Raw genomic sequence first — 27,693 nt, 5'->3', positions numbered from 1 at the left:
ACAAGGCGGGAAGATACTAGCTCCGCAAACAAAAAAACGGACGTGGTCAGTGCGGTTCTCTGAGGATCACTGGGGCCCCTTTCTGCTTCCGAAAGGCTTTCTTAAGTAGTGGAAGGGGAGTTATGGAAACTGGTACCACGGCAGAAACAGAGCATGGAGTGCGATGGCTCTTGGATCTCGAGGCCGAACCACGAACTCGAGTACATTGGCCTTCAGTCTGGACGTCATCCGACCTACAACTGGAGAGCTCCAGTGAAGGCAGATCTGGTGGAAGACTTCAGGGTGAAGTTCCCACTGACTTGAGGCGGAACCCTGATGGCTGAATTTGTTTGCCGTCCAGAGTTCTACTTCTGGGATATATACTGCCGAGATCACCGAATGATAGATCTCGGCCCACCAGAGAATATGAGGTACCTCGGTCATGGCGCCTGACCGTGGGTACCTGCTAGATGATTGACGTATGGCATCGCCGTGGCATTGTCCAACTGAATTCGGATAGGGTGACCCGCCAGAAGGCAGTGGACCTGCTGTAGGACTACCGTTCGGATCTCCAGAACAATGATAGGGAGAAGAAGCCTTGCATTTGTAGTTACTAACCACCAATGAACTGGGAGAAAAAAGCCATGGATGAAGAAGGAGCTCAGAGACTATCGTCTGAAAGTCTGTTTGCCTTGCTGAAAATGAGCGGAGCGAAGGAAACCACTTCCATTGTCGTCACCATTTTTTCCTCAGAACTCTCCTAGCAAATTGAATGAAATGAGGGGGTGAGTAATCAAGTCCTCAGAACTCTCCTAGCGCGAGCTCCCTGTTGAAGGGACATGACTGTCTCGAGGGAGAATTACCATCCTTCTGGAAGTGTGCAGGATCATCCTCAAAAAGGATATCCGCTGGGCTGGAAATGAGGAGAACTTGTCTAAGTGTAGCTGCCAGCCCAGGTGAGAGGGTATCGCAAGAGATATAGACGACTCAGAGTAGTCCTGGAAGGGCGGCTAGACAGTCGACCAAACAGGGCAGGACGAGCACGCCTCTAGGGTGCAAGAGAAACATGACATCCGCCATGACCCGTGTGAACACTCTGGGTGCGGAAGCAAGGCCGAAGGACAAGGTTGTGACTTGAAAATGCTGTTCACGAATGGAAAGGCGAAGGAATTTTTGAAGAGGTTAAGCATCCTGAATGTCGATGGATGCCGGAAACTGCACCTTTTTCTGTTGAAGTAATGGCTGAGCGGAGGAACTCCATCCGAAGAAGGAGGACCATGTCAAAGGTTGTTAGAAGTTTGAGGTCCAGGGTCGGTCTTACTTTTCGTTCCCCTTTTTGGAACCAAGATCCGTTAGATCTAGACTGTGCTGGACAATCCTTATACAATCCTTTGTCAGTCTCTCGCTCAAAAGATTTGGTTGGCCAGTTGTTACTGGTGTGAATCAAAGTACCGTATATACTCGAGTATAAGCCGACCCGAGTAAAAGCCGACCCCCCTAATTTTGCCACAAAAACTGGGAAAACTTAATGACTCGAGTATAAGCCTAGGGTAGGAAATGCAGCAGCTACTGGTAAATTTCAAAAATAAAAATAGATGCTCCATACCATTCATTATTGCCCCATAGATGCTCCATATACAACTGTGCTATATACAATGCTCTGCACCGTTCATTATGGCCCCATAGATGCTCCACATAAAGCTGTGCCATATGGAATGCTCTATACCGTTCATTATGGCCCCATAGAAAGCTGTGCCATATATATATATTGCTCTGCAACGTTGATTATGGCCCCATAGATGCTCCTTATAAAGCTGTGCCCTATATATATATATATATATATATATATATATATATATATATATATATATATATATATATATATATATATATATATATATATATATATATATATATATATATGCTCTGCACCTTTGATTATGGCCCCATTGATGCTCCTTATCAAGCTGTGCCATATAGAATGCTGCTGGTGCTGCAATAAAAAAACAAAACAAAACACATACTCCCCTCTCTTGCTCAGGGTGCCAGCGCTTTCAATATTTACCTGCTCCTCGTGCGGCTCCGTCTCCAGCACTGACGCTCAGCAGAGGGCGCGCACTGACTACATCACCGCGCCCTCTGACCTGAGCGTCACAGCCAGAGGACGCTGCAGACGGAGCCGCATCGGAGCGAGGAGCAGGTAAATATAGCGCAGCGCTGCGCTCCCCGTATACTTACCTGCTCCTGGCGCGGTCCCTGCAGTACCTGGCTTCCCCGGCGCTGCAGCTTCTTCCTGTAATTGAGCGGTCACAGTTACCGATCATTTACAGCAATGAATATGTGGCTCCTCCCCTATGGGAGGTGGAGCCGCCTATTCATTTCTGTAATGAGCGGTGCCATGTGACCACTCAGTACAGGAAGAATCTGCAGCGCCGGGGAAGCCAGGGACTGCAGGGACCGCGCCGCAGCAGGTAAGTATAATTACACAGCCCCCGCTCCCCCTCCCCTGCTGACCTCCCGGTATATGACTCGAGTATAAGCCGAGAGGGGGACTTTCAGCCCAAAAAAATGGGCTGAAAATCTCGGCTTATACTCGAGTATATACGGTAGTTAAGGTCTCTCGCCAGGAGACCAATGCTCTAGCAATCCATGCGGCGGCTAGGGAGGATAGAGTGCTGAACCCAAAGCCGCAAGGCGAAACGAACCAGATTTGTTATCTGACAGTCCGTGGTATTTTTAATTGATGACCCCTCGGGTAGGGATACTGGTAGGCATACCACAGGAGATTCTACCCGGTTAATCTGCCCCGTGGCAGAATGTGCGGCTGCATCCAGCAGGTCATAGTCTCTCGCCGCTCTCTTTTGGCGGTGCAGAGATAAAAATTAGGAACCCTCGATCCATCAACCTCTTAACAGGGAAGTGGAGAGGAATTGTCTGCCTTCTTGCATCATCCGCTAAATAGTGGTGATGCAGAGGGGGGTGCTCATACACTAAAAAGGGTGCTTCTGTACATCCGCAGAGTTCAGGTCCCCGGATGGACAGGACAGGTAGTCTGGCGTTAGACCTGGATGCAGAAAAGGAAACATGGAGGCGATACTCCGTGTGCTCGTCTGTTGATGGTGTGGGGAGATCGGTGCCCTTTAGAGGACCCGTCGCCCTTAAAAATCAGGCCAGGCATGGCATCCCACGTAGAGGCTTCTGTCCAGTGAATCGCTTATCCGAACTGAATGGCAAATGCTCTACGAGAGAGTTTAGTCACCTTATGAGGGACACTGCGTAGTCTAGAGCAGAACCAGAGTCTTCGTCAATGTACCGAGATTGGTTACTCTTCTCTGAAGCTCTGGCAAGTTCAGGCAATATCCAATCCATATTCAGAGCCTTGTTGTCATCAAATCATTGGTGAGGGAGCAGGAAACGAAAACTTACGTTTTCTAGATGCCTGTATGTTTCTAGACACCTGTATGTTTCTAGAATACTTGCGGCCCCTGCTAGCCGACGGCTCCCATGTAGGATAAGGACCATGTATATCGGTCCTGCGAGCACTCCGAGCCACAGAGGGTACACAGAGGGATTCAATCTCTTGGTCAGAGAACCATGGTTTGCGGTCAGTGACGAAGTCCACTGAGGGGAACTAGAGGATAAGCTGGGGTCGGCGGCGGAGGGCTCCTCGGATTGATCATGCGCCCTTACGACCAGGGAATACTGGTCATGCGCCTTTAAGACCAGGGAATACTGGTCATATGCCTTTAAGACCAGGGAATACTGGTCATGCACCCTTAAGACCAGGCGCCTTTAAGAACAGAGAATACTGGTCATGTGCCTTTAAGACCAGGGAATATTGGTCATACGCTTTTAAGACCAGGGAATACTGGTCATTCGCCTTTAAGACCAGGGAATACTGGACATGCGCTTTAAAAGATCAAGGAATACTTGTCATATGCTTTTAAGACCAGGGAATACTGGTTGTGTGCCTTTAAGACCAGGGACTACTGGTCGTGTGCCTTTAAGACCAGGGACTACTGGTCGTGTGCCTTTAAGACCAGGTACTTCCTTACCCAGGTACTGATATTTAATGCAAAAATACTGTCACCCCAGTGTGAGCTGGCCGGGTGGACCAAGATGGCCACCGGGAGTTGCAGAGTTGATAAAATCTCGCAGAGAGCGAGAAGCGCCAATTCGGGGGGCGGAACCACGGACACAATGTTGAATAGGCCCAAGCCGGGGCCTTAATTTCTGTAGCCGGCGGGCGTCACCAGCGGGGCGTTCCAGGCAAGACTTCCAGGATGCGGCCTACACATCGGCCGATGCCGGGGGCTAAATTTTTGCATCCGGCCGGAGCGTTACCTCAGAGGTGGGCCACAGGAAAGTGGCTGAGACTGACTGTCTGGATATCCTCTGAAGATGGATCCACTCACCATCGGTGCGTGTCCCGGCATGGAGCCGTCGCAGATGTGGGTTTCAGCGCTGTTCTGTGCAGCGTGGACGGTGCAGGGATAAGCCTCAATCCATCATCCGTTTGTTAGGGAGGTGGAGAGGAACCGTCTCCTTGTGCCATCCGCTTTCACAGTGGTGGGACAGTGGGGGCTGCTCGGACGCCATAGAGAGGGGCCTCTGTACAGCCACGGAGTTCAGTCCGGTTGGACAGGGCCAGTTGTCCGGCATTAGGCCTGGCTCCAGGAGAGGATACATGGAGGCAACACTCCATGTGGTCGCCTGCTGCTGGTGTGGGGAGATCGGGACCGTGAAGGAACCGTCGCCCCTGAAGAGAGCTCAGGCATGGCTTCCCACGTCGCAGGAGAAGGTACGGGGAGGTATACTCGCCGTGCTCGCCTGTTGATGGTTCGGGGGAGATCGGAACCTTGCAAGGAACAGTCGCCCCCTTCACTCCGTTAATTAAAAAATAAAAATTTACAGAAAAGTAAAAAATAAAATAAAAACGTTGGGGTCTGAACCAGACCCGTGTGCCTCCTACAGACACTAAGCAAGAACTGGTTAGCTGAGAGCCAGCAGGAGGGTGTACACTGCAGGGGAGGAGCCGAGAGCCAGCAGGGGGGTGTATACTGCAGGGGAGGAGCCGAGAGCCGGCAGGAGGGTGTATACTGCAGGGGAGGAGCCGAGAGCCGGCAGGAGGGTGTATACTGCAGGGGAGGAGCCGAGAGCCAGCAGGAGGGTGTATACTGCAGGGGAGGAGCCGAGAGCCAGCAGGAGGGTGTATACTGCAGGGGAGGAGCCGAGAGCCGGCAGGAGGGTGTATACTGCAGGGGAGGAGCCGAGAGCCAGCAGGAGGGTGTATACTGCAGGGGAGGAGCCGAGAGCCAGGAGGAGGGTGTATACTGCAGGGGAGGAGCCGAGAGCCAGCAGGAGGGTGTATACTGCAGGGGAGGAGCCGAGAGCCAGCAGGAGGGTGTATACTGCAGAGGAGGAGCCGAGAGCCAGCAGGAGGGTGTATACTGCAGGGGAGGAGCCGAGAGCCAGCAGGAGGGTGTATACTGCAGGGGAGGAGCCGAGAGCCAGGAGGAGGGTGTATACTGCAGGGGAGGAGCCGAGAGCCAGGAGGAGGGTGTATACTGCAGGGGAGGAGCCGAGAGCCAGGAGGAGGGTGTATACTGCAGGGGAGGAGCCGAGAGCCAGGAGGAGGGTGTATACTGCAGGGGAGGAGCCGAGAGCCAGCAGGAGGGTGTATACTGCAGGGGAGGAGCCGAGAGCCAGCAGGAGGGTGTATACTGCAGGGGAGGAGCCGAGAGCCAGGAGGAGGGTGTATACTGCAGGGGAGGAGCCGAGAGCCAGGAGGAGGGTGTATACTGCAGGGGAGGAGCCGAGAGCCAGCAGGAGGGTGTATACTGCAGGGGAGGAGCCGAGAGCCAGCAGGAGGGTGTATACTGCAGGGGAGGAGCCGAGAGCCAGCAGGAGGGTGTATACTGCAGGGGAGGAGCCGAGAGCCAGAAGGAGGGTGTATACTGCAGGGGAAGAGCCGAGAGCCAGCAGGAGGGTGTATACTGCAGGGGAGGAGCCGAGAGCCAGCAGGAGGGTGTATACTGCAGGGGAGGAGCCGAGAGCCAGCAGGAGGGTGTATACTGCAGGGGAGGAGCCGAGAGCCAGCAGGAGGGTGTATACTGCAGGGGAGGAGCGGAGAGCCAGAGGGAGGCTGTATACTGCAGGGGAGGAGCGGAGAGCCAGAGGGAGGCTGTATACTGCAGGGGAGGAGCCGAGAGCCAGCAGGAGGGTGTATACTGCAGGGGAGGAGCTGAGAGCCAGCAGGAGGGTGTATACTGCAGGGGAGGAGCTGAGAGCCAGCAGGAGGGTGTATACTGCAGGGGAGGAGCTGAGAGCCAGCAGGAGGGTGTATACTGCAGGGGAGGAGCCGAGAGCCAGCAGGAGGTGTATACTGCAGGGGAGGAGCTGAGAGCCAGCAGGAGGGTGTATACTGCAGGGGAGGAGCTGAGACCAGCAGGAGGGTGTATACTGCAGGGGAGGAGCTGAGAGCCAGCAGGAGGGTGTATACTGCAGGGGAGGAGCTGAGAGCCAGCAGGAGGTGTATACTACAGTGGAGGAGCTGAGAGCCAGCAGGAGGGTGTATACTGCAGGGGAGGAGCTGAGAGCCAGCAGGAGGGTGTATACTGCAGGGGAGGAGCTGAGAGCCAGCAGGAGGGTGTATACTGCAGGGGAGGAGAGAACTTTCTTTGTATCACTTAGTGTCCTCCTAGTGGCAGCAGGATACACCACGGGCTGTGTCCCCCAATGAGGCGAAGGAGAAATCAACATTTTTCTGAAGCCCAGAGCCAGGAGTCTAATAAGAGACAGTGATTTTGCCTATATACTGCACTACAGCTGTATTGCATTTATAGAAAAGGTTCAAGACCCCTGTGACGCCTAAAAAAAACAAACTTTTTAAAATACAACTAAAAATGTAAAAATTCACTTATTTGGTATCGCTTGGTCCATAAAAGTCAAATCTAGCAAAATGTAAAAGTATTTAATCTGTTCAACAAATGTAGAAAAAAAAGCGCCAGAATTGAAGCTTTTCAGTTGATGCACCTCTGCTAATAGATAAATAAAAAAATAAAGATATAAACATTGTATGCACCCTACAACGATATCAATAAATATGACACGCTTGCCACATGAAACACAAGCCCTCATAAGGCTGCACTGATAAAAAAAATAAAAAAATGTTACAGATCTCAAAAACTGGTGACAAATCAGAATACAATTTTCTTTATCGCCTCTCATTGGGGGACACAGGAACCATGGGTGTATGCTGCTGCCACTAGGAGGCTGACACTATGCAAATAAAAAAGTTAGCTCCTCCTCTGCAGTGTACACCCCACCGACTGGCATTATACTCTTCAGTTTAGCTTAGTGTCAGTAGGAGGTGGACACGGGTCTTTCATTAGACCCTTATCTACCTCTATGTGCGTCGCTTCCTTTACAGGTTTCCCGGAGGGATACAGGGTGAACAGTCACACCTGTAGTCCCACAAGGCGGACTATGAGTACGGTGTGTACTGCCACCCCGTATCCTCATAGATCCCTCTCCAGGACCAAGAGCCTAGCACACAAGCGTGCTCAGAAGTCCGGTCCTGGCTCCGTCACCCACCCACTCGCCCACCAGAGCCTGTCGGTTGAGGAGACGAGGACGTCCATCAGCTCCCTGGACGTCTCAACCCTTTTTCAAGGTTAGTACGCGTGGAATTTTTAGGTGAGTATATTCTCCCTTCCCCTCCCATCCCAGACCTTTGATAGGGTTCTTGTTAGGGGCTCCCTGGCGACTCGCTTACCCGGTCATCGCCTGTCTTTCGGTGGCGCGGCTGGTATTTCCACATTTCTTCCCCTTTTCTGCAGGGGCCTTCTGCTCTCCAGCGCGGGGCCCCCCTTTTAGGCCACCGCGCTCTTTTCCCCTGTGGCCAGCATTTCTTCCACGACAGCTCTATGGCTGCCGTACGCTCCTTCCGCGGCGCATTACCGGCGCTGCGGTTTTTACTCTGGGCACATCCTTTGCGCGGCAGCCCTGCAGGCGGTCGCGCCGCTTCTCGCTGCGGCGCATTGCTCTGGCGCCGCAGGAGGTGGTTATCTGCGGCGCCCTTCTGTGACCTGCAGGCTGTCGCGCCGCTTCTCCCTGCGGCGCATTGCTCTGGCGCCGCGGGAGGGTGTTGTCTGCGGCGCCAGCCTCCCTCACGCCGCATTGTTTCCGGCGCTCTATTTCGGCGCCGCGGCCTTTTTTTTTTTTCTCGGCCGCCGGTCCCTAATTTAGGCCCCGGCTTCGGCCGGGGCCTACTTCCGGTTGTCGGCTTTCCCCATTTCCGCTTCTGCGGGCGGGTTTTTTCCCGCCCGACATACTGCGCCCTGCCCACCGGCGCCTCTACATCTGGCTCCACCCCCCTTCCTCGTGGGACTCTCAGCTGGTGTGCGCCGCTTCACACAGCAAGCAGCCCTCGCAGCACGCCACGCTCCTTCGCCCGCATCTTCTGTGGGCTCAGCATCGCAAGAATGCAGCAACAAGTGGGACATCTTCCAGGACCGGGTCCGTGAGTAGCTGCACTGCAGACTGACACCCTTCTCTGCCCCACTGTCCCCTAACCCACTGGCATCTTCAGGGATCTCTCAACCTCAAATTGCTGAACAGGAGGGTTCGCCTGAGACACTTCAGGATGGAATCCCTTCGTTCAGTAATTGCTTCCATGGAGGCTCAGGAATTTCTATGCTCTATAGATATCCAGGACGCCTATCTACATGTTCCAATATTTCCCGGACATCACCGTTTCCTGCGCTTTGCAGTGCAACAAGATCATTTTCAGTTCGTCGCCCTGCCGTTCGGTCTCGCAACCGCGCCAAGGGTGTTCACGAAAATCATGGCGGCGCTGATGGCCATTTTGAGGGTCAGAGGCTTGGTCCTGTTTCCATACCTCGACGACATCCTCATCAAGGCTCCGTCCTTTGCTCAGGCCCACGAAAGCTTGTCCATTGTTCTCGACACCTTATCCCGTTTCGGATGGCTGGTCAACCGGAAGAAGTCCTGCCTTATTCCTTCTCAGCGCATCATCTTTCTGGGCATGCTCTTCGACACTCGTCAGTCCAGAGTCTTCCTTCCCAAAGACAAGAGATCCACCCTTTGTCGGGACATACTCTTGTTCCAGGGTCCTCGGCCTCCCTCCCTCCGATCGGCCATGAAGGTTCTGGGGAGGATGGTAGCTACCTTGGAAGCGATTCCCTTCGCCCAATTCCATTCTCGACCCCTTCAGCAAGCCATTCTGTCTCAGTGGGACAGGTCGGTCTTCTCCCTGGATCGGCCGATCAGACTCTCCTTTCGGGTCAAGCGGTCTCTCAACTGGTGGCTGACGTCTCCTCTCATCTCCCAGGGCAGGTCCTTCCTTCCGGTTCACTGGCAGGTGGTGACAACGGATGCCAGCCTGATCGGCTGGGGTGCGGTTTTTCGCCACCTGACGGTTCAGGGCCGTTGGTCGCCGCAGGAGTCTGCGCTGCCGATCAACGTCCTCGAAATTCGGGCCATCTTTCTGTCCCTCCGCCATTGGGAAAGGATCCTCAGGGGCCTTCCAGTCCGGATCCAGACGGACAACGCCACGGCTGTGGCATATGTCAACCATCAGGGGGGGACTCGGAGCTCCTTGGCCCTTGCCGAGGTATCCAAGATCCTCCTTTGGGCAGAGGCAACGGTTCCGGTGATATCCGCGGTGCATATCCCCGGCGTAGAAAACTGGGCCGCCGACTTCCTCAGCCGCGAGGGTCTCGCGGCAGGGGAATGGTCCCTGCATCCGGAGGTCTTCCATCAGATTTGTCTTCGATGGGGAACTCCGGATGTGGATCTCACGGCGTCTCGAATCAACAGGAAGGTTCCGCAATTCGTCTCCAGGTCCCGCGATCCTCTCGCAGTGGGCGTCGATGCTCTGGCCATTCCTTGGTCACAGTTCGAGCTGCCCTACCTGTTCCCACCCCTTCCATTACTTCCCAAACTGTTGAAGAAGATCAAAGCGGAAGGGGTGACGGTCATCCTGATCGCCCCGGATTGGCCCAGGAGAGCTTGGTTCGCGGAGCTCGTCAACCTTCTCGCGGACGCTCCCTGGTGCCTTCCAGACAGGCCCGATCTGCTGTCCCAGGGTCCGATCTGCCACCCGAATTCTCGGTCGCTCAGTTTAACGGCGTGGCTGTTGAGACCGCGGTTCTAAGAGCGTCCGGCCTTTCGGACCGGGTGATTCACACCATGATTCAGGCTCGGAAGCCTTCGTCTTCCAGGATCTACTACCGCACCTGGAAGGCCTACTTTCGTTGGTGCGAGTCCAACCGCGTGCCGCCTATGGTTTTTTCTCTGCCTTCTCTTTTGGCCTTCCTTCAGGCAGGACTGGATTCGGGCCTGGCTCTTAGTTCCCTGAAGGGTCAGGTCTCTGCGCTTTCCATCCTCTTTCAGAAGACCTTGGCCTCTCGGCCACAGGTTAAGACCTTCTTTCAGGGGGTAGCCCACGCCGTCCCGCCGTTCAGGGCCCCTGTGGAGGCTTGGGACCTAAACCTGGTACTGGACGTTTTGAAGGTTTCTCCCTTTGAACTTCTTAGGGAGATTCCTCTATCAGTTTTATCTTGGAAGGTGGCCTTTCTTGTGGCCATCACGTCCATTCGCCGCGTTTCCGAGCTGGCGGCACTGTCTTGCCGCCCTCCGTTTTTGGTCATTCACCAGGACAAGGTGGTCTTCCGACCTCCACCTTCTTTTCTTCCTAAGGTGGTTTCCACCTTCCACCTCAACGAGGACATCGTTCTACCTTCCTTTTGTCCAGCTCCGACTCATCCTCTGGAGCGATCGTTGAACAAGCTAGACCTAGTCAGGGCAGTGAGGATTTATCTGGATAGAACATCCTCTTTCCGGAAGACGGATTCTTTTTTCGTCATTCCTGATGGCACACGCAGAGGCCAGCCGGCTTCTAAAGCGACTATTGCTCGCTGGATCAGAACGGCAATTTTAGAGGCTTACCGGGTCAAGAACAGAGTGCCCCCTCCTGGGATTAAGGCTCACTCTACCCGGGCAGTCGGCGCCTCCTGGGCGGTGCACCACAGGGCTTCCGCCCTACAGCTTTGCAAAGCGGCAACTTGGTCTTCCATCCACACGTTCGCCAAATTTTACAAGGTCCATACCTACGCATCGGCGGACACCAGCCTAGGCAGAAGGATCCTGCAGGCGGCAGTGGTGAGTCCTCTGACCTGATGGAAGTCCGTTTTCCCGCCCTTGGGACTGCTTTGGGACGTCCCATGGTTCCTGTGTCCCCCAATGAGAGGCGATAAAGAAAACAGGATTTTTGGTTGCTTACCGTAAAATCTGTTTCTTGAAGCCTCCATTGGGGGACACAGCACCCTCCCAATGTTTTCTGTTGTTATCTGTTCTATGACTGTTCTCACGTTACAGTTCTCAAGTTTGTGGTTATGGTTTTTCAACCTTGTTTCATTATCTCCTACTGCTTTCTCACTAACTGAAGAGTATAATGCCAGTCGGTGGGGTGTACACTGCAGGAGGAGCTAACTTTTTTATTTGCATAGTGTCAGCCTCCTAGTGGCAGCAGCATACACCCATGGTTCCTGTGTCCCCCAATGGAGGCTTCAAGAAACAGATTTTACGGTAAGCAACCAAAAATCCTGTTTTTTTCAGATTTGTTTTTACCATTAAAATAATGCAAACTGTGTGAGTTTGGCATTGTGGTGATCATACTGACATGGAGAATCATTATGCCAGGTCATGTATGCTGCACAAGGAAAGCAGTGAAAAAAAAAAACCCGAAACATGTTCACATGCAGCGGTTTTCTTTCTGCAGCAAAAAAACTCTCTCGGCAGTAAAAATGTTGCATTTGAAACACTTGTTTTTTCAGCTTTTTTGCAGAGATTTTTGGTTGTGAATTACATGTGTGCTCTGCCTACAGTACATACAGTTTAATAAAGTTACTTGTATTCACCATAAACACTTAAAAAATGCCGCTGCATTGCATTGACCGAGAGCTGCTAATCAGTGGTGGGTTGTGGTTGGACTAGGAGGCACGAGATCCCAAGTCCTCTGTAATTTTCTGCTAATAGCAAGCTGTGTTTTTGTTTCAATAAAATCAGTATTAGCAGCTCTTGGTCAATATACATTGTACTCAGAAAGCTTGGAATTAGTGGTGTGGGAAGGGTTACACAGGGCTCAGCACTATCAGCTCTGCAGCCGAGGAAACTGGGTCTCTGTCCCTACTTCATGGTGCTCTCAGATTTCATACCAAAAAGCTTCTGATAAATTCTCTTTAAACTTATTCTTCTATTTTTCATCACATTGTATGGTAAAATGAATGGTGTCATTCAAAAACCTACAACTCGCCCTACAAAAAACAAGCCCACATATGGCAGCTGATGAAAAAAAATAAAGAGTAAAAAAGGATGTGCAAAAATGAAAAATGGCTGTAACCTCACAGGGTTGAAAGGAGGCCATGAATGTGATATGTACAGACCCTCAGAGAATGAGGAACTCAGTAAGTTAGCCGAAACTGTATGACAAGTGATGGAAAAATATTTAGAATTGAGAGTCCTCAGTGGTTGATACCTTTTAATGGCTAACTGAAAAGATGGTAACAAATTGCAAGCTTTCGAGACTACACAGGTCTCTTCATCAGGCAAAGACTAAAAGAAATTCTGAAGAATCACATATTTATGCCCAACATAGCATAGAAAAAAAAAAAGTGAAAAACCATGGATAAGCCAGGTGACATGAAGCAGAAGTACCATGAGTGATGAACAGTTATGTCCATAAATATTGGGCCAATTCTTAGATAAGGATTGTTTTATTGGGGTCTGGTTCTGTTGTGATGACCCCTCATAGTCTGAGGGGCAAGTTCCTTAGTTGATGTAAAAAAGACATAAATCCGTGCGACACATTCATTCCTGCAGTGAGACTGTCAAAGGTCGTCATCAGTTTATATTCCCAGACTCTTCTGTCTCTCTGAGATTTGAAGTTACCTTTTAACACAATGTTAAATCATAATGTTATGATTTGGGAGACAAAAATGTATTGCCACAGGTATATCCATTCTTTTTTTCTCTTATTGTGTGGCGGTGAGAATTCATCCTTGTTCTCAGCTTCTGCCCTGTCTCCCCCACATACAGACCCCCAGTTGGACATTTAGTACAAATAATTAGGTACACCACATTAGAAGTGACGCAGCTGAAAGTACCGGGGATCTTGTAGTCCTGATGTGAATTGAGGATCTTTATCTTGTCTGGGGTCTTTATAAATGGACAGGTTTTATATTTTTTCTTGTTGCAAGGAAAGGTACCTGCAGCTATTGGAGAGGACAGGGAGCTCTTGACAATGATGCTTCTTAGATTTGGGGGCTGCCTAAAACACAGTAGTGGGGGGTCTGGAAAAATGGATTGTAATCGGGCATCTTTTTGTAGTAAAGGTTGTAATTTCCGTGCAGCTCCCCTTAGCACCTCCTGATTTGGATTGTAGGTAACTACTAGAGGCACCCGGTTGTTTTCTTCTTTAGCTTTGTAATGTAGCAGGTGATTCCTTGATATTCTGGTGGCTCTGGTCATCTGGTTTATCACAACAGAACCAGACCCCAATAAAACAATCCTTATCTAAGAACTGGCCCAATATTTATGGACATAACTGTTCATCACTCATGGTAATTCTGCTTCATGTCACCTGGCTTATCCATGGTTTTTCCTTTTTTTTTTGTTCTGTGCTATGTTGTGCATAAATATGTGATTCTTCAGAATTTGTTTTAGTCTTTGCCTGATGAAGAGACCTGTGTAGTCTCAAAAGCTTGCAATGTGTTACCATATTTTCAGTTAGCCATTAAAAGGTATCAATCACTGAGGACTCTCAGTTCTAAATATTTTTGTATCTACTGGCTAACACGGTACCAAGATATACCGTATATCTTTCCTGTGACAAGTGATGGACATCTTACCTTCTTTCCCCAACAGAAACGAATAGAAGCAGAGATGATTGACAGTCAGGTAGAGCCATCCTTGTCTGGGGACCCGTCCCTTCCAGTAGCTGCAGGAGTAATAATTCACCAGCTTCTCCACCTCGGGCATCCCAAACTGCTTCCGCATTTTCAGCTCGGCTTCTTTGAACTTCCCGGGGTCCTCCTCATCCTTGGGCAGAAGGCTTTTATTCTCCTCAGCAATGATGCCCTGTCATATAAAATAAAAAAACATTAAAACCTGAACAGTTACCACCAGAGTTGGTGTGAATCAATTCACAAGATCCCATCCAGCAGCATCCACAGCCGTAATCTGCAGCTGCTGCATGGGAGACCTATGAACATCTAGAACGGCACCAGCACCAAAGGCCAGTACAGGCTGATAATATTATACAACGGGGAAATATAGTGACTGAGAAGGGTGGTCTGAGTAGTGGACAACCCCTTTAAATGCTCCGGTCAGCAATTGACAGTGGAATTTAAAGGGAATCGGTCAGCAGGTTTTTGCTATGAAGTCTTAGGACAGCAATAAGGATGGGGTTAAAAAACACAGAATTCAGAAATGTGTCACTTATTTTACTTACAGTGAAGGTTTTATCACTAGGACATTATCATTACTGAGACTATCCACTAGTCCAACACTGCCCCCTCCTGTGATAGCAGATAACGGTCAATATACAATGTACATACAGAGCCTGGTGTGGAAAGGGGCAGCTTTCAGAGCTCTGCGATATGCTAAATCTAAAGACTCTGATTGTGTCACAAATGCTGCACCCAGTAAACTAGGTAATACATTGTTGGATTCAATATCTGTTTCCCTACATTATAATGAGCTTAGATGAGGTAGCAAAAACCTACTGACTAATGATGAGTGAACGTGCTGGGATAAGGCCAGGTTCACACTGCATTAGCAGCAGCCCGTTCAGCACATACGCTAACAGGCTGCTGTAACGCAAGTGCCGGCGTTTGCATCGTGCTAGCGCAGATAGAGCATCTGCTAGCTCTATGTGCGCTAGCAGTGACGGACCCGGAAACGCTGCAACCCGCGTCTCGGAGTCCGTCACTCAATGACGGCACATCGCTAGCGCACGCTCATTGTGGGCGTGCGCTAGCGATGCGTCCGACATTGCAGTCTATGGCAGCGTTAACGGACTACTTTACACCGCGTTATGCCACGGTGTAACGTAGTCCGTTAAACGTACCACCATAACGCAATGTGAACCTAGCCTAAGGTATTATCCGGGTGCTAACTGCATGCTCGAAAACTATGTTCGAGTCCCCGAGGCTGCAAATCTCACGCTTGTTCAACAGCCGCAACACATGCAGGGATTGCCTAACAGGCTGCGAGACATGCAGCTGCGGGTACTCAAACATATTTTTGGGAATGGCAGACACTCAGCACCCGAGCATGCTTAGATAACACCCAGCACGTTCGCTCATCATTACTGCTGACAGATTCCCTTTAAAAGGGCTAAATAACAGCTGGCACCTGCCATATAAGTAAGGAACGAGCTCTGCTCCTGACACGACTCTGTACACCCGAACACAACCTGTGACGGATATATACCAGGATATATTATAGGTATATAGGTCATGTGTATATTAATCTTTTATGTAACTCACTGTGATCAGATTCTACCAGTGATGTCTCTGTATTCTGGGCTAATGACAGATTCTAGTCGTACACAATTTGAAAACAATGTATTTTTTTTTCGCTTGAATGCATTTCTTGATTTCAAGATTATTAAACTCTGGAAAATCAGATTCACCGGTAAACCACAGCCCCTGAGGGAGATCAGTCTCGGCTGTGGTTTCCTGCATCTCGTCCCCGTGATCTCCCTAATAGAAAGAAAAAGGAAATGCACTAGAAGCATTAACACTACAAGAAAGCCCCCGCACGTTGTGTTCATGCAGCCGGAGAGGAAACCGTGAGGAAAACGCAGCTTCAGTTACTAAGGAAGCACAATGATCTGGGGGTGAAGCTGGCAGGATTTACACATCCATTGCAGTTTACCCTCCGGCACAGCGGCACTTAGTGCAAAGCATGCCCAGCAGACGCCAACTGTGTCACACAGCCAGCATCAGCCTGTTACATGATCCAATCACTGCGGTTTTACCCAGTAAAAGCCGCTGTCAATCCGGGTTGCGCACAGTTCAGTTCCATGTACCCATCAGCGCACCTTGCTGTGCAATCGTGGGTTGCTGATTGGTTGCAATAGAAGCACGGGCCCCTGCCAAAGGCCCCATGATATGCCTGTGAAGCCTACTAACGGGTTGGGCTTCATAAAAAAAAACCATAGCTATATTCTAACATAGTCTAGTATTGCAGAATATATAACAAGCAATCACATAACAGCAGATTTTAAAAAAAGGGGAAAAAATATATAAAAATATAGTATATAAAAATTCTGACCACTGTCACTTTATGAGGTTATAACTCTGGAACACTAACGGATCCCGCTGATTCTGAGACTGTTTTTTTGTGACATATTGTACTTCATGTTAGTGGTAACATTTCTTCGATATTACTTGCGATTATTTATGGAGAAAAAAAATGGAAATATGGCGAAAAAATTTTAAATTTTGCAATTTTCAAACTTTGAATTTTTATGCCCTTAAAATCAGAGAATTATGTGACACAAAATAGTTAATAAATAACATTTCCCACATGTCTACTTTACATCAGCACAATTTTGGAAACTATTTTTTTTTGTTAGGAAGTTAAGGGTTAAAAGTTGACCAGCGATTTCTCATTTTTACAACAAAATTTACAAAACCATTTTATTTTAGGGACCATCTCACATAAGTCACTTTGAGGCGTGTACATGACAGAAAATACCTAAACTTGACACCATTCTAAAAACTGCACCCCTGAGGGTATGTGCACACGATGCAGATTTAGTGCAGAATTGGTGCAGAACTGCACTGTGATTTACAGTACAATGTAAATCAATGTGAAAAAAAAAAGCTGTGCACATGGTGCAGAAAAATCTGCGCAGAAACGCTGCAGATTTCAAAGTGCACGTCACTTCTTTTGTGCAGTTCTGCAGCGTTTCTGCAGCAGATTTTTCTGCACCATGTGCACAGCTTTTTTTTTTCACATTGATTTACATTGTACCGCACAGAAACTGCACAGAAACTGCATCAAATCTGCAGATGCAGATTTAGTGCAGAAAATTCTGCACCACATTTCCTACCTGTGCACATAGCCTCAAGGTGCTCAAAACCACATTCAAGAAGTTTATTAACCCTTTACGTGCTTCACAGGAACTGAAACAATGTGGAAGAAAAAAAATGAACATTTAACTTTTTTTTTGCAAAAATTTTACTTCAGAACCAATTTTTTTTATTTTCACAAGTGTAAAAAGAGAAAATGAACTACAAAATTTGTTGTGCAATTTCTCCTGAATACGGCAATACCCCATAAGTGGGGGTAAACCACGGCAGAGCTTGGAAGAGAAGGAGTGCCGTTTGACTTTTTCAATGCAGAATTGGCTGGAATTGAGATCGGACGCCATGTCGCGTTTGGAGAGCCCCTGATGTGCCTAAACAGTAAAAAAAAAAAAAACACAAGTGACACCATTTTGGAAACTAGACCCTTTAAGGAACCTTTCTAGATATGTGGTGAGCACTTTAAACCCCCAGGTGCTTCACAGACGTTTATAACGTAGAGCCGTGAAAATTAAAAAAAATCTAATTTTTTCTACAAAAAATGATATTTTAGCCCCCAAATTTTTATTTTCACAAGGGTAACAGGTGAAATTTGACCATGAAAGTTGTGCAATTTGTCCTGAGTACGCAGATACCCCATATGTGGGGGTACACCACTGTCTGGGCGCACGGCAGGGCTTGGGGGAGAAGGAGTGCCGTTTTGACTTTTTCAATGCAGAATTGGCTGGAATTGAGATCGGACGCTATATCGCGTTTGGAGAGCCCCTGATGTGCCTAAACAGTAAAAAACACCCACAAGTGACACGATTTTGGAAACTAGACCCTTTAAGGAACCTTTCTAGATGTGTGGTGAGCACTTTAAACCCCCAGGTGCTTCACAGAAGTTTATAACGTAGAGCCGTGAAAATAAAAAAAAAACAAATTTTTTCTACAAAAATGATCTTTTCGCCCCCAAATATTTTTTTTTCACAAGGGTAACAGGAGAAATTAGACCGAGAAAATTGTTTCCAATGTTTAACTGCAGCTGTTAAAAACGTATCGGCAGTCGTTAAGGGGTTAAACACATGGACTGCGATATATGATATGCATAGACTAAAAGAGTGCACTTCTGATACGGCCCGAATTGGTACGTGTTCTGAATTTTGATATAAGAAACCAGCTAATTTAGTTGAGAGTGCAATGCTTCATAACGGAACCTGTCCTAATACACTATGTTCCAATCTGTTTGCTTTTCTTTATTTGTTCTCTATTACTGAGAGTGTGATGTTACATTCATGTTATTGTATTGAATGAATAAAGGTAAATGTCTGAATCATTCTGACAACATACTGTGAGATTATATATGTTTGTAACTTTAATCCTGTGGAATCTTTCAATAAAAAGTAAAAAAAAAAAAAAAATACATAAAACCGATTGGTCTCCCCTTCAACATAAATTGCAACAATAAGCGACCAAAATATCTGTGTGTACCTCAAAGGGATACCAATAAAAACATTAGCAATTTTTTTTCAATGTTTAAATAAAATAATTTAGAAGCAAATGCTCTCCAATACGGACAAAGTTAAAGAGGATTGTCCACTATTTAGACAACCCCTTCCCAATCACTATATTTTCCTCCCAAGTTAAACAATAACACCTATACTCCCCTTCCAGTGGTGTCAGCACTGGCTCTCCCGGGGCTCGCGTGACATAATGGGTGGAAACTTAGCAGCCACTTCACTGTCTCCTCATTCGGAGGTGACTGACATCTAGAAGAGTGAAAGCTGTGGCTGCTCTCCCATTTCCTCCGGATGTCAGATTTATGTGAAGGAGGGGAAAGCGAAATGGCTGCAGGTTGGCTGCAATATGCCTATGTCATGCGAGCCCCGGGAGAGCTAGTGTGGACACCGCTGGAATGGCGACAGCCCGAGAGGGGAGTATAGGTGCTATTATTTTACTTGGGGGGGAAAGAGTGCTTGAGAACAGGTTGTCCAAGTAGTGGACATTCTCTTTAAGTCATCCATGACTCCATGCCCTGCCTTGTGCATAGTTACACCTGGCCCCATAGAAGACATTATACATATTACTGCCATTATTACATGGATTTTCCCTTTGACGAAGGTTGTGATGTCATCCTCGTTTTCAAAGATGGAGAGAGTCTCCAGCAGATTGCTCTCCAGCCACTCCCAGTGTTCAGTGATCTCTTTTCGGGATGATCCTGGAATGAGAAAAGTATCGGCGGTGATCAGTATACGGTTGTACTCTATGATAGAGTCCATAAAAGAAAATCACGGGGAGCCATAACGACACAAATGAAGCCGCATTTTATACAGTATAGATAAGATGCTGATTTATGAACCATCAGAGATGACGGTTATAAAAATACAAGTTAGACCGCTTTTAATATTTAAACAGTCATTTATTTTCTCCACTTGTTTTGTATCACTCCCCTGGGGCGGCAGGCGGATTGTTACACTTTACACTTTGTTTACAATTTCAATAGATACAATTTGAAACTAAAAATTAGATAGTGTAGTAAACCAGCCCCAATGTATTTAGGAAAAATACCACAGAGGTGCAGGACCAGCAGATCATCCCACTGATAAAAGTTAGTTTTTATTTAAGTTTGAATGTTTACTTCATTGGATTTTTTAAGCCTGGTTCAGACGGCTGTTTGTAAAAATCGGGGTCAGTTACATTGGCAAATTTGGTGATTTTTTTTCTACATATTCCAATGATCTTAGATCATTCGTGAACACTTGAGCATTGGGTAACTGATTTTCGGTTTTGCACCCTCCTTTTTCAAGTCACAACTTTTTACGTCTATACAGCAGTGTGAAGTTTTATTTTTCTGTGGGATTAATGGTCGTTTTTAATGACACCATTCACTATTCCATTTATATGTAGTGTAAAATAGAGGGGAAAAATCCATCCAGGACTATTACAGCAATTGCAAATATATAGTTTAGGGGGGTTTATTATTATTTTATTGGGGTAAAAAAAAAAAGAAAATCTGAATTTTGTATTTTAAGAGTGAAAAAAATGGTTTTGGTCGTCATTTTCTGAAACCTGTAACTTTCTTATTTTTCTGTGGATAGATCTGTGATTGGGATTCTGTTTTGTGTGCCAAGCTGTAGGTAAATACAAAAATAATAAAAATAAATGTTGCATTTTTTAAGGGAGGTGCGGCAACCAAAAAACTATTTATGGCATTTCAATTTTTATTTTCTTTACGACGTTTAGTTTATAGATACTTAAGGTGGTTGTCCCACAAACAAAGTCCTTTTTAATCAATAGATCTTGGAATAATAATAATTTCCACAATTGGATGTCTTAAAAAAAATGTTCCTGTGCCGAACTAATCTTCTATAAAATGTGCCCCTGCTGTGTAATATCTGTGTCTCACCGTGCAGGAACATGGACTGATCATACCACAGCTCCTGGGCAGGGGAGGAAGCAAAAGAGAATATACAGACAGGACAGGACGGGATCACAGCGGATTCTTTCGGTGAGGTCAAACATTTCCCTGCCTGTTTAAAAACAATGCTTCACCTCAAAGAAAGAATCCGCTGTGATCCCCTGCTGTCCTGTCTCTTTTGCTTCCTCCTCTGCCCAGGAGATGTGGTATGTGCCGACCTTGAACTGGAGCAGCTCTGCATGCTAAGACACAGCCATCACACAGTACACAGTAGGGGGACATGTATTAATAATAATAATAATAATAATATTTATTGTTATAGCGCCATTTGGCGAGGAGCAAGAGATAAAAAAAAAGCCATAGAACGGACAAGGGGTAAATTCAATGCTCGGATTGGAAAATATGTGAGAGGAAGAGGCGGTATCGTGATTCGTCACCTCCCGTTACAAGGGGATAACACGCCACAATTAAGACCGGACGGAGTTCACCTAACGGACATTGGCCTCGATATTTTTCTGTCTGATTTACAGGATGGGGTTGAACAGGCCCTAACATCGAGGGGTGGGGTCGGAGTCCCGCGTAGTTAATACACGGGATCCTCCGTGGCGGAAAAAGCGGAGGAGGGCAAAGGTCGTAACTGCTCGTTGGGCCAATTCCCCTGTCGATCACGGACAGGAGCTCGGCGCGAGCCGCTCGTTACGATATGTAATTGCCCTTTCTCCAATTATTTAATTAATAAACTGTGACCGACCTGTTCAACCCACCTAGGACTGTGTGTGTTTCATTACGGGATTGATGGGAGGGGGGAAGGCACTGGTTACGACACCCAGGTCTCCACAGTCTGGCAGACGAGGTACTGATTAAGGTACGCGTCTCTGACTGGGGAGCACATAGAGAGCAGCACGAAAAGGTGGTCTGTGCCAGATCCCCCCTAGCATCACTCCCCCTTAGTGAGGCATTAATTGGAAGACCCCCAGCCGGCCAGTGGGCACTAGAGGGGAGGGGTCCTACGGCCACTCCTACAGGGGTTAAATCCAGGTGTCCGGCCGAGAACTTTCTCTTTCACTCTCGGCGGACACCTGGAAGCTTTTGTCCCACCCACCCTCCCTTTTTAAAGGCTAATGATGAAACTATGTATAAGATTATCTCAGCACAGGAACTTTTTCTTTTAAACACATCGAATTGTGGTACTTATTACTACTGCAGGATCTATTCATTAAAAATGTATTTTGTTGGGAAAACCCTTCTAATTTTGTATTTTGGTAAAATAGATTTTTACAAATGCAGCAATCCCAAATATACTTCTATCTTATTTATTTTTTGGACCTGTGATCAAAGATACTAAAACACTCCAATAAATGAGGATCTAGTAAAAGTTATGTTCTCTCTAGCCCAGCCAGCTGCCGGGCTTCACAGGAGCACCAAGATAGAAGCCACATGGGTCTCCAGCGGGCCCTGGGCTACCTCGGTGACCCATCTGCACCTCACAGTCACGTCAAGTAAAGAGGTGGCGGGTAATGAGCACCTAAATAGACACACCATCAGGACGGAGATATTTACATGGTGCTGTCAAAAAATTGACAGTGGCAAAAAATGGCAGCGATTGTAGCTAGCTCAGGTCTCTGCTGTAAGAAGCAGGCACCGGCTGTATAACACAGCTGGCAGATTGGACTGTGTGAAGAAGGTTCACCTCTGAAGCCAGATCCGTATACCTGCACCATGACTCATACACATGGAAGGATTGAGGGACTGTGCAGGAATTTTACATTGATGGCCTCTCCTTGGGATGGGGGTGAGACACCTGTCCCCTCTCTTGCTGATCAGTTAAGGATAGGCCATCCATGTAAAGGTCCTGGGTAACCACGTTAATATAGGTGAGTGCTGACAGCACAATGACTGATAATACTGCCATTTGAACAAGGTCTTAGATCAGACAGATCTTCGGTCTCTTACCACAGGCCACTGTCCAATAGATTTGTGATTCTTGGGTCTGGTGCAATATTCGATAAGGAGCAACACGAGCGCTCGAGTCGAGTACAACATCCAGTGTCCCCACGAGTAAGCCTAGAGAAGAGAGAACGGTGAGGATGTCAGGAGTGACAGTACTGTGTACACTGTGGGCATGTGACTGCTCATCGTTTGGCTGAAAACAATGCACAGAAATGGAATCATGAGTTCGGCTTAACCCCACCCACACCACTGATTGGCAGCTTTCTGCCTATGCAGTGTACACAGAAAGCTGACAGTCAGTGGTGTGGGCGGGGTTATACAGGGCTCAGCATTCAGAGAGAACTGCAGAGAAAACAGGGATTTTACAAAAACAACTGCAAGCAGTAAGTGACAATGCTGGATTAAGGCTATGTTTAGGAATTTCTGGTGCGGATTCTGCATCTCTAGGCAGAAAGCGCAGGTGCAGATTTGTCGCGTTTTTTGTGCGGATTTGCTGCAGATTTTTTGCAGATTTGCTGCGTTTTTTACCCCTGCGGATTTCTATAATGGAATGGGTACAAAAACGCTGCAGATCTGCAAAAAAGAAGTGACATGCTACTTCTTTTAATCCGCAGCATTTCTGCACGGAATTTTATGCACAGCGGGTTTTTTTTCTCATTGATTTACATTGTACTGTAAATCAATTGCGGATCTGCAGCGTTTCTGCACCGCAAAAAAGGCTGCGGATCCGCAAGAAATCCGCAACGTGTGCACACACCCTAAGGGTCTCTGCCCCAACATCATGCAGCTCTCGGATGGTGAAGCAAATTGTGCAACACAGCAGTCTCTATAGGGGCGTCTATAAGGGGGGCAGCACGTAACACAGCAGTCTATAAATACAGTAGTGTATACTGGAGCAGTATATACTAAAGTAGTGTATACAATATATGCATGGCACTAAATAATACAGCGGTATACAGTATATACAGGGCAGTAGATATTACAGAGGTATATAGGGGCAGGTTATAAGGGCAGTAAATATTGCAGCTGTATACAGGGGCCGTGCACATTACAGTGGTATACACAGGGCAGTATACACGGGGGGCGGTGTACGTTACGGCGGTATACACGGGGGGCGGTGTACGTTACGGCGGTATACACGGGGGGCGGTGTACGTTACGGCGGTATACACGGGGGGCGGTGTACGTTACGGCGGTATACACGGGGGGCGGTGTACGTTACGGCGGTATACACGGGGGGCGGTGTACGTTACGGCGGTATACACGGGGGGCGGTGTACGTTACGGCGGTATACACGGGGGGCGGTGTACGTTACGGCGGTATACACGGGGGGCGGTGTACGTTACGGCGGTATACACGGGGGGCGGTGTACGTTACGGCGGTATACACGGGGGGCGGTGTACGTTACGGCGGTATACACGGGGGGCGGTGTACGTTACGGCGGTATACACGGGGGGCGGTGTACGTTACGGCGGTATACACGGGGGGCGGTGTACGTTACGGCGGTATACACGGGGGGCGGTGTACGTTACGGCGGTATACACGGGGGGCGGTGTACGTTACGGCGGTATACACGGGGGGCGGTGTACGTTACGGCGGTATACACGGGGGGCGGTGTACGTTACGGCGGTATACACGGGGGGCGGTGTACGTTACGGCGGTATACACGGGGGGCGGTGTACGTTACGGCGGTATACACGGGGGGCGGTGTACGTTACGGCGGTATACACGGGGGGCGGTGTACGTTACGGCGGTATACACGGGGGGCGGTGTACGTTACGGCGGTATACACGGGGGGCGGTGTACGTTACGGCGGTATACACGGGGGGCGGTGTACGTTACGGCGGTATACACGGGGGGCGGTGTACGTTACGGCGGTATACACGGGGGGCGGTGTACGTTACGGCGGTATACACGGGGGGCGGTGTACGTTACGGCGGTATACACGGGGGGCGGTGTACGTTACGGCGGTATACACGGGGGGCGGTGTACGTTACGGCGGTATACACGGGGGGCGGTGTACGTTACGGCGGTATACACGGGGGGCGGTGTACGTTACGGCGGTATACACGGGGGGCGGTGTACGTTACGGCGGTATACACGGGGGGCGGTGTACGTTACGGCGGTATACACGGGGGGCGGTGTACGTTACGGCGGTATACACGGGGGGCGGTGTACGTTACGGCGGTATACACGGGGGGCGGTGTACGTTACGGCGGTATACACGGGGGGCGGTGTACGTTACGGCGGTATACACGGGGGGCGGTGTACGTTACGGCGGTATACACGGGGGGCGGTGTACGTTACGGCGGTATACACGGGGGGCGGTGTACGTTACGGCGGTATACACGGGGGGCGGTGTACGTTACGGCGGTATACACGGGGGGCGGTGTACGTTACGGCGGTATACACGGGGGGCGGTGTACGTTACGGCGGTATACACGGGGGGCGGTGTACGTTACGGCGGTATACACGGGGGGCGGTGTACGTTACGGCGGTATACACGGGGGGCGGTGTACGTTACGGCGGTATACACGGGGGGCGGTGTACGTTACGGCGGTATACACGGGGGGCGGTGTACGTTACGGCGGTATACACGGGGGGCGGTGTACGTTACGGCGGTATACACGGGGGGCGGTGTACGTTACGGCGGTATACACGGGGGGCGGTGTACGTTACGGCGGTATACACGGGGGGCGGTGTACGTTACGGCGGTATACACGGGGGGCGGTGTACGTTACGGCGGTATACACGGGGGGCGGTGTACGTTACGGCGGTATACACGGGGGGCGGTGTACGTTACGGCGGTATACACGGGGGGCGGTGTACGTTACGGCGGTATACACGGGGGGCGGTGTACGTTACGGCGGTATACACGGGGGGCGGTGTACGTTACGGCGGTATACACGGGGGGCGGTGTACGTTACGGCGGTATACACGGGGGGCGGTGTACGTTACGGCGGTATACACGGGGGGCGGTGTACGTTACGGCGGTATACACGGGGGGCGGTGTACGTTACGGCGGTATACACGGGGGGCGGTGTACGTTACGGCGGTATACACGGGGGGCGGTGTACGTTACGGCGGTATACACGGGGGGCGGTGTACGTTACAGCGGTATACACGGGGGGCGGTGTACGTTACAGCGGTATACACGGGGGGCGGTGTACGTTACAGCGGTATACACGGGGGGCAGTGTACGTTACAGCGGTATACACGGGGGGCAGTGTACGTTACAGCGGTATACACGGGGGGCAGTGTACGTTACAGCGGTATACACGGGGGGCAGTGTACGTTACAGCGGTATACACGGGGGGCAGTGTACGTTACAGCGGTATACACGGGGGGCAGTGTACGTTACAGCGGTATACACGGGGGGCAGTGTACGTTACAGCGGTATACACGGGGGGCAGTGTACGTTACAGCGGTATACACGGGGGGCAGTGTACGTTACAGCGGTATACACGGGGGGCAGTGTACGTTACAGCGGTATACACGGGGGGCAGTGTACGTTACAGCGGTATACACGGGGGGCAGTGTACGTTACAGCGGTATACACGGGGGGCAGTGTACGTTACAGCGGTATACACGGGGGGCAGTGTACGTTACAGCGGTATACACGGGGGGCAGTGTACGTTACAGCGGTATACACGGGGGGCAGTGTACGTTACAGCGGTATACACGGGGGGCAGTGTACGTTACAGCGGTATACACGGGGGGCAGTGTACGTTACAGCGGTATACACGGGGGGCAGTGTACGTTACAGCGGTATACACGGGGGGCAGTGTACGTTACAGCGGTATACACGGGGGGCAGTGTACGTTACAGCGGTATACACGGGGGGCAGTGTACGTTACAGCGGTATACACGGGGGGCAGTGTACGTTACAGCGGTATACACGGGGGGCAGTGTACGTTACAGCGGTATACACGGGGGGCAGTGTACGTTACAGCGGTATACACGGGGGGCAGTGTACGTTACAGCGGTATACACGGGGGGCAGTGTACGTTACAGCGGTATACACGGGGGGCAGTGTACGTTACAGCGGTATACACGGGGGGCAGTGTACGTTACAGCGGTATACACGGGGGGCAGTGTACGTTACAGCGGTATACACGGGGGGCAGTGTACGTTACAGCGGTATACACGGGGGGCAGTGTACGTTACAGCGGTATACACGGGGGGCAGTGTACGTTACAGCGGTATACACGGGGGGCAGTGTACGTTACAGCGGTATACACGGGGGGCAGTGTACGTTACAGCGGTATACACGGGGGGCAGTGTACGTTACAGCGGTATACACGGGGGGCAGTGTACGTTACAGCGGTATACACGGGGGGCAGTGTACGTTACAGCGGTATACACGGGGGGCAGTGTACGTTACAGCGGTATACACGGGGGGCAGTGTACGTTACAGCGGTATACACGGGGGGCAGTGTACGTTACAGCGGTATACACGGGGGGCAGTGTACGTTACAGCGGTATACACGGGGGGCAGTGTACGTTACAGCGGTATACACGGGGGGCAGTGTACGTTACAGCGGTATACACGGGGGGCAGTGTACGTTACAGCGGTATACACGGGGGGCAGTGTACGTTACAGCGGTATACACGGGGGGCAGTGTACGTTACAGCGGTATACACGGGGGGCAGTGTACGTTACAGCGGTATACACGGGGGGCAGTGTACGTTACAGCGGTATACACGGGGGGCAGTGTACGTTACAGCGGTATACACGGGGGGCAGTGTACGTTACAGCGGTATACACGGGGGGCAGTGTACGTTACAGCGGTATACACGGGGGGCAGTGTACGTTACAGCGGTATACACGGGGGGCAGTGTACGTTACAGCGGTATACACGGGGGGCAGTGTACGTTACAGCGGTATACACGGGGGGCAGTGTACGTTACAGCGGTATACACGGGGGGCAGTGTACGTTACAGCGGTATACACGGGGGGCAGTGTACGTTACAGCGGTATACACGGGGGGCAGTGTACGTTACAGCGGTATACACGGGGGGCAGTGTACGTTACAGCGGTATACACGGGGGGCAGTGTACGTTACAGCGGTATACACGGGGGGCAGTGTACGTTACAGCGGTATACACGGGGGGCAGTGTACGTTACAGCGGTATACACGGGGGGCAGTGTACGTTACAGCGGTATACACGGGGGGCAGTGTACGTTACAGCGGTATACACGGGGGGCAGTGTACGTTACAGCGGTATACACGGGGGGCAGTGT

General features: G+C 49.8%; 1 protein-coding gene across 2 annotated transcripts in view; it reads right to left on the bottom strand.

The window, feature by feature from the left end:
* The window catches only part of TBC1D9B (TBC1 domain family member 9B), a 77,065-nt gene that overhangs the window by 45,657 nt on the left and 3,715 nt on the right, over positions 1-27,693 (bottom strand). For both annotated transcript variants that reach the window (XM_069763599.1, XM_069763600.1), the window contains exons 2-4: positions 22,453-22,563; positions 19,181-19,299; positions 13,914-14,142 (exon numbers count right to left, since the gene is read on the bottom strand). In XM_069763599.1, the coding sequence (XP_069619700.1) occupies positions 13,914-14,142; positions 19,181-19,299; positions 22,453-22,563 (459 nt within the window). The remainder of the gene's footprint in view (positions 1-13,913; positions 14,143-19,180; positions 19,300-22,452; positions 22,564-27,693) is intronic.

This window comes from Ranitomeya imitator, chromosome 4, assembly GCF_032444005.1.
Source record: "Ranitomeya imitator isolate aRanImi1 chromosome 4, aRanImi1.pri, whole genome shotgun sequence".
NCBI lineage: Eukaryota > Metazoa > Chordata > Amphibia > Anura > Dendrobatidae > Ranitomeya > Ranitomeya imitator.
The sequence above is the reverse complement of the archived record's forward strand: the minus strand, read 5'-3'. Positions and strand labels throughout refer to the sequence as shown.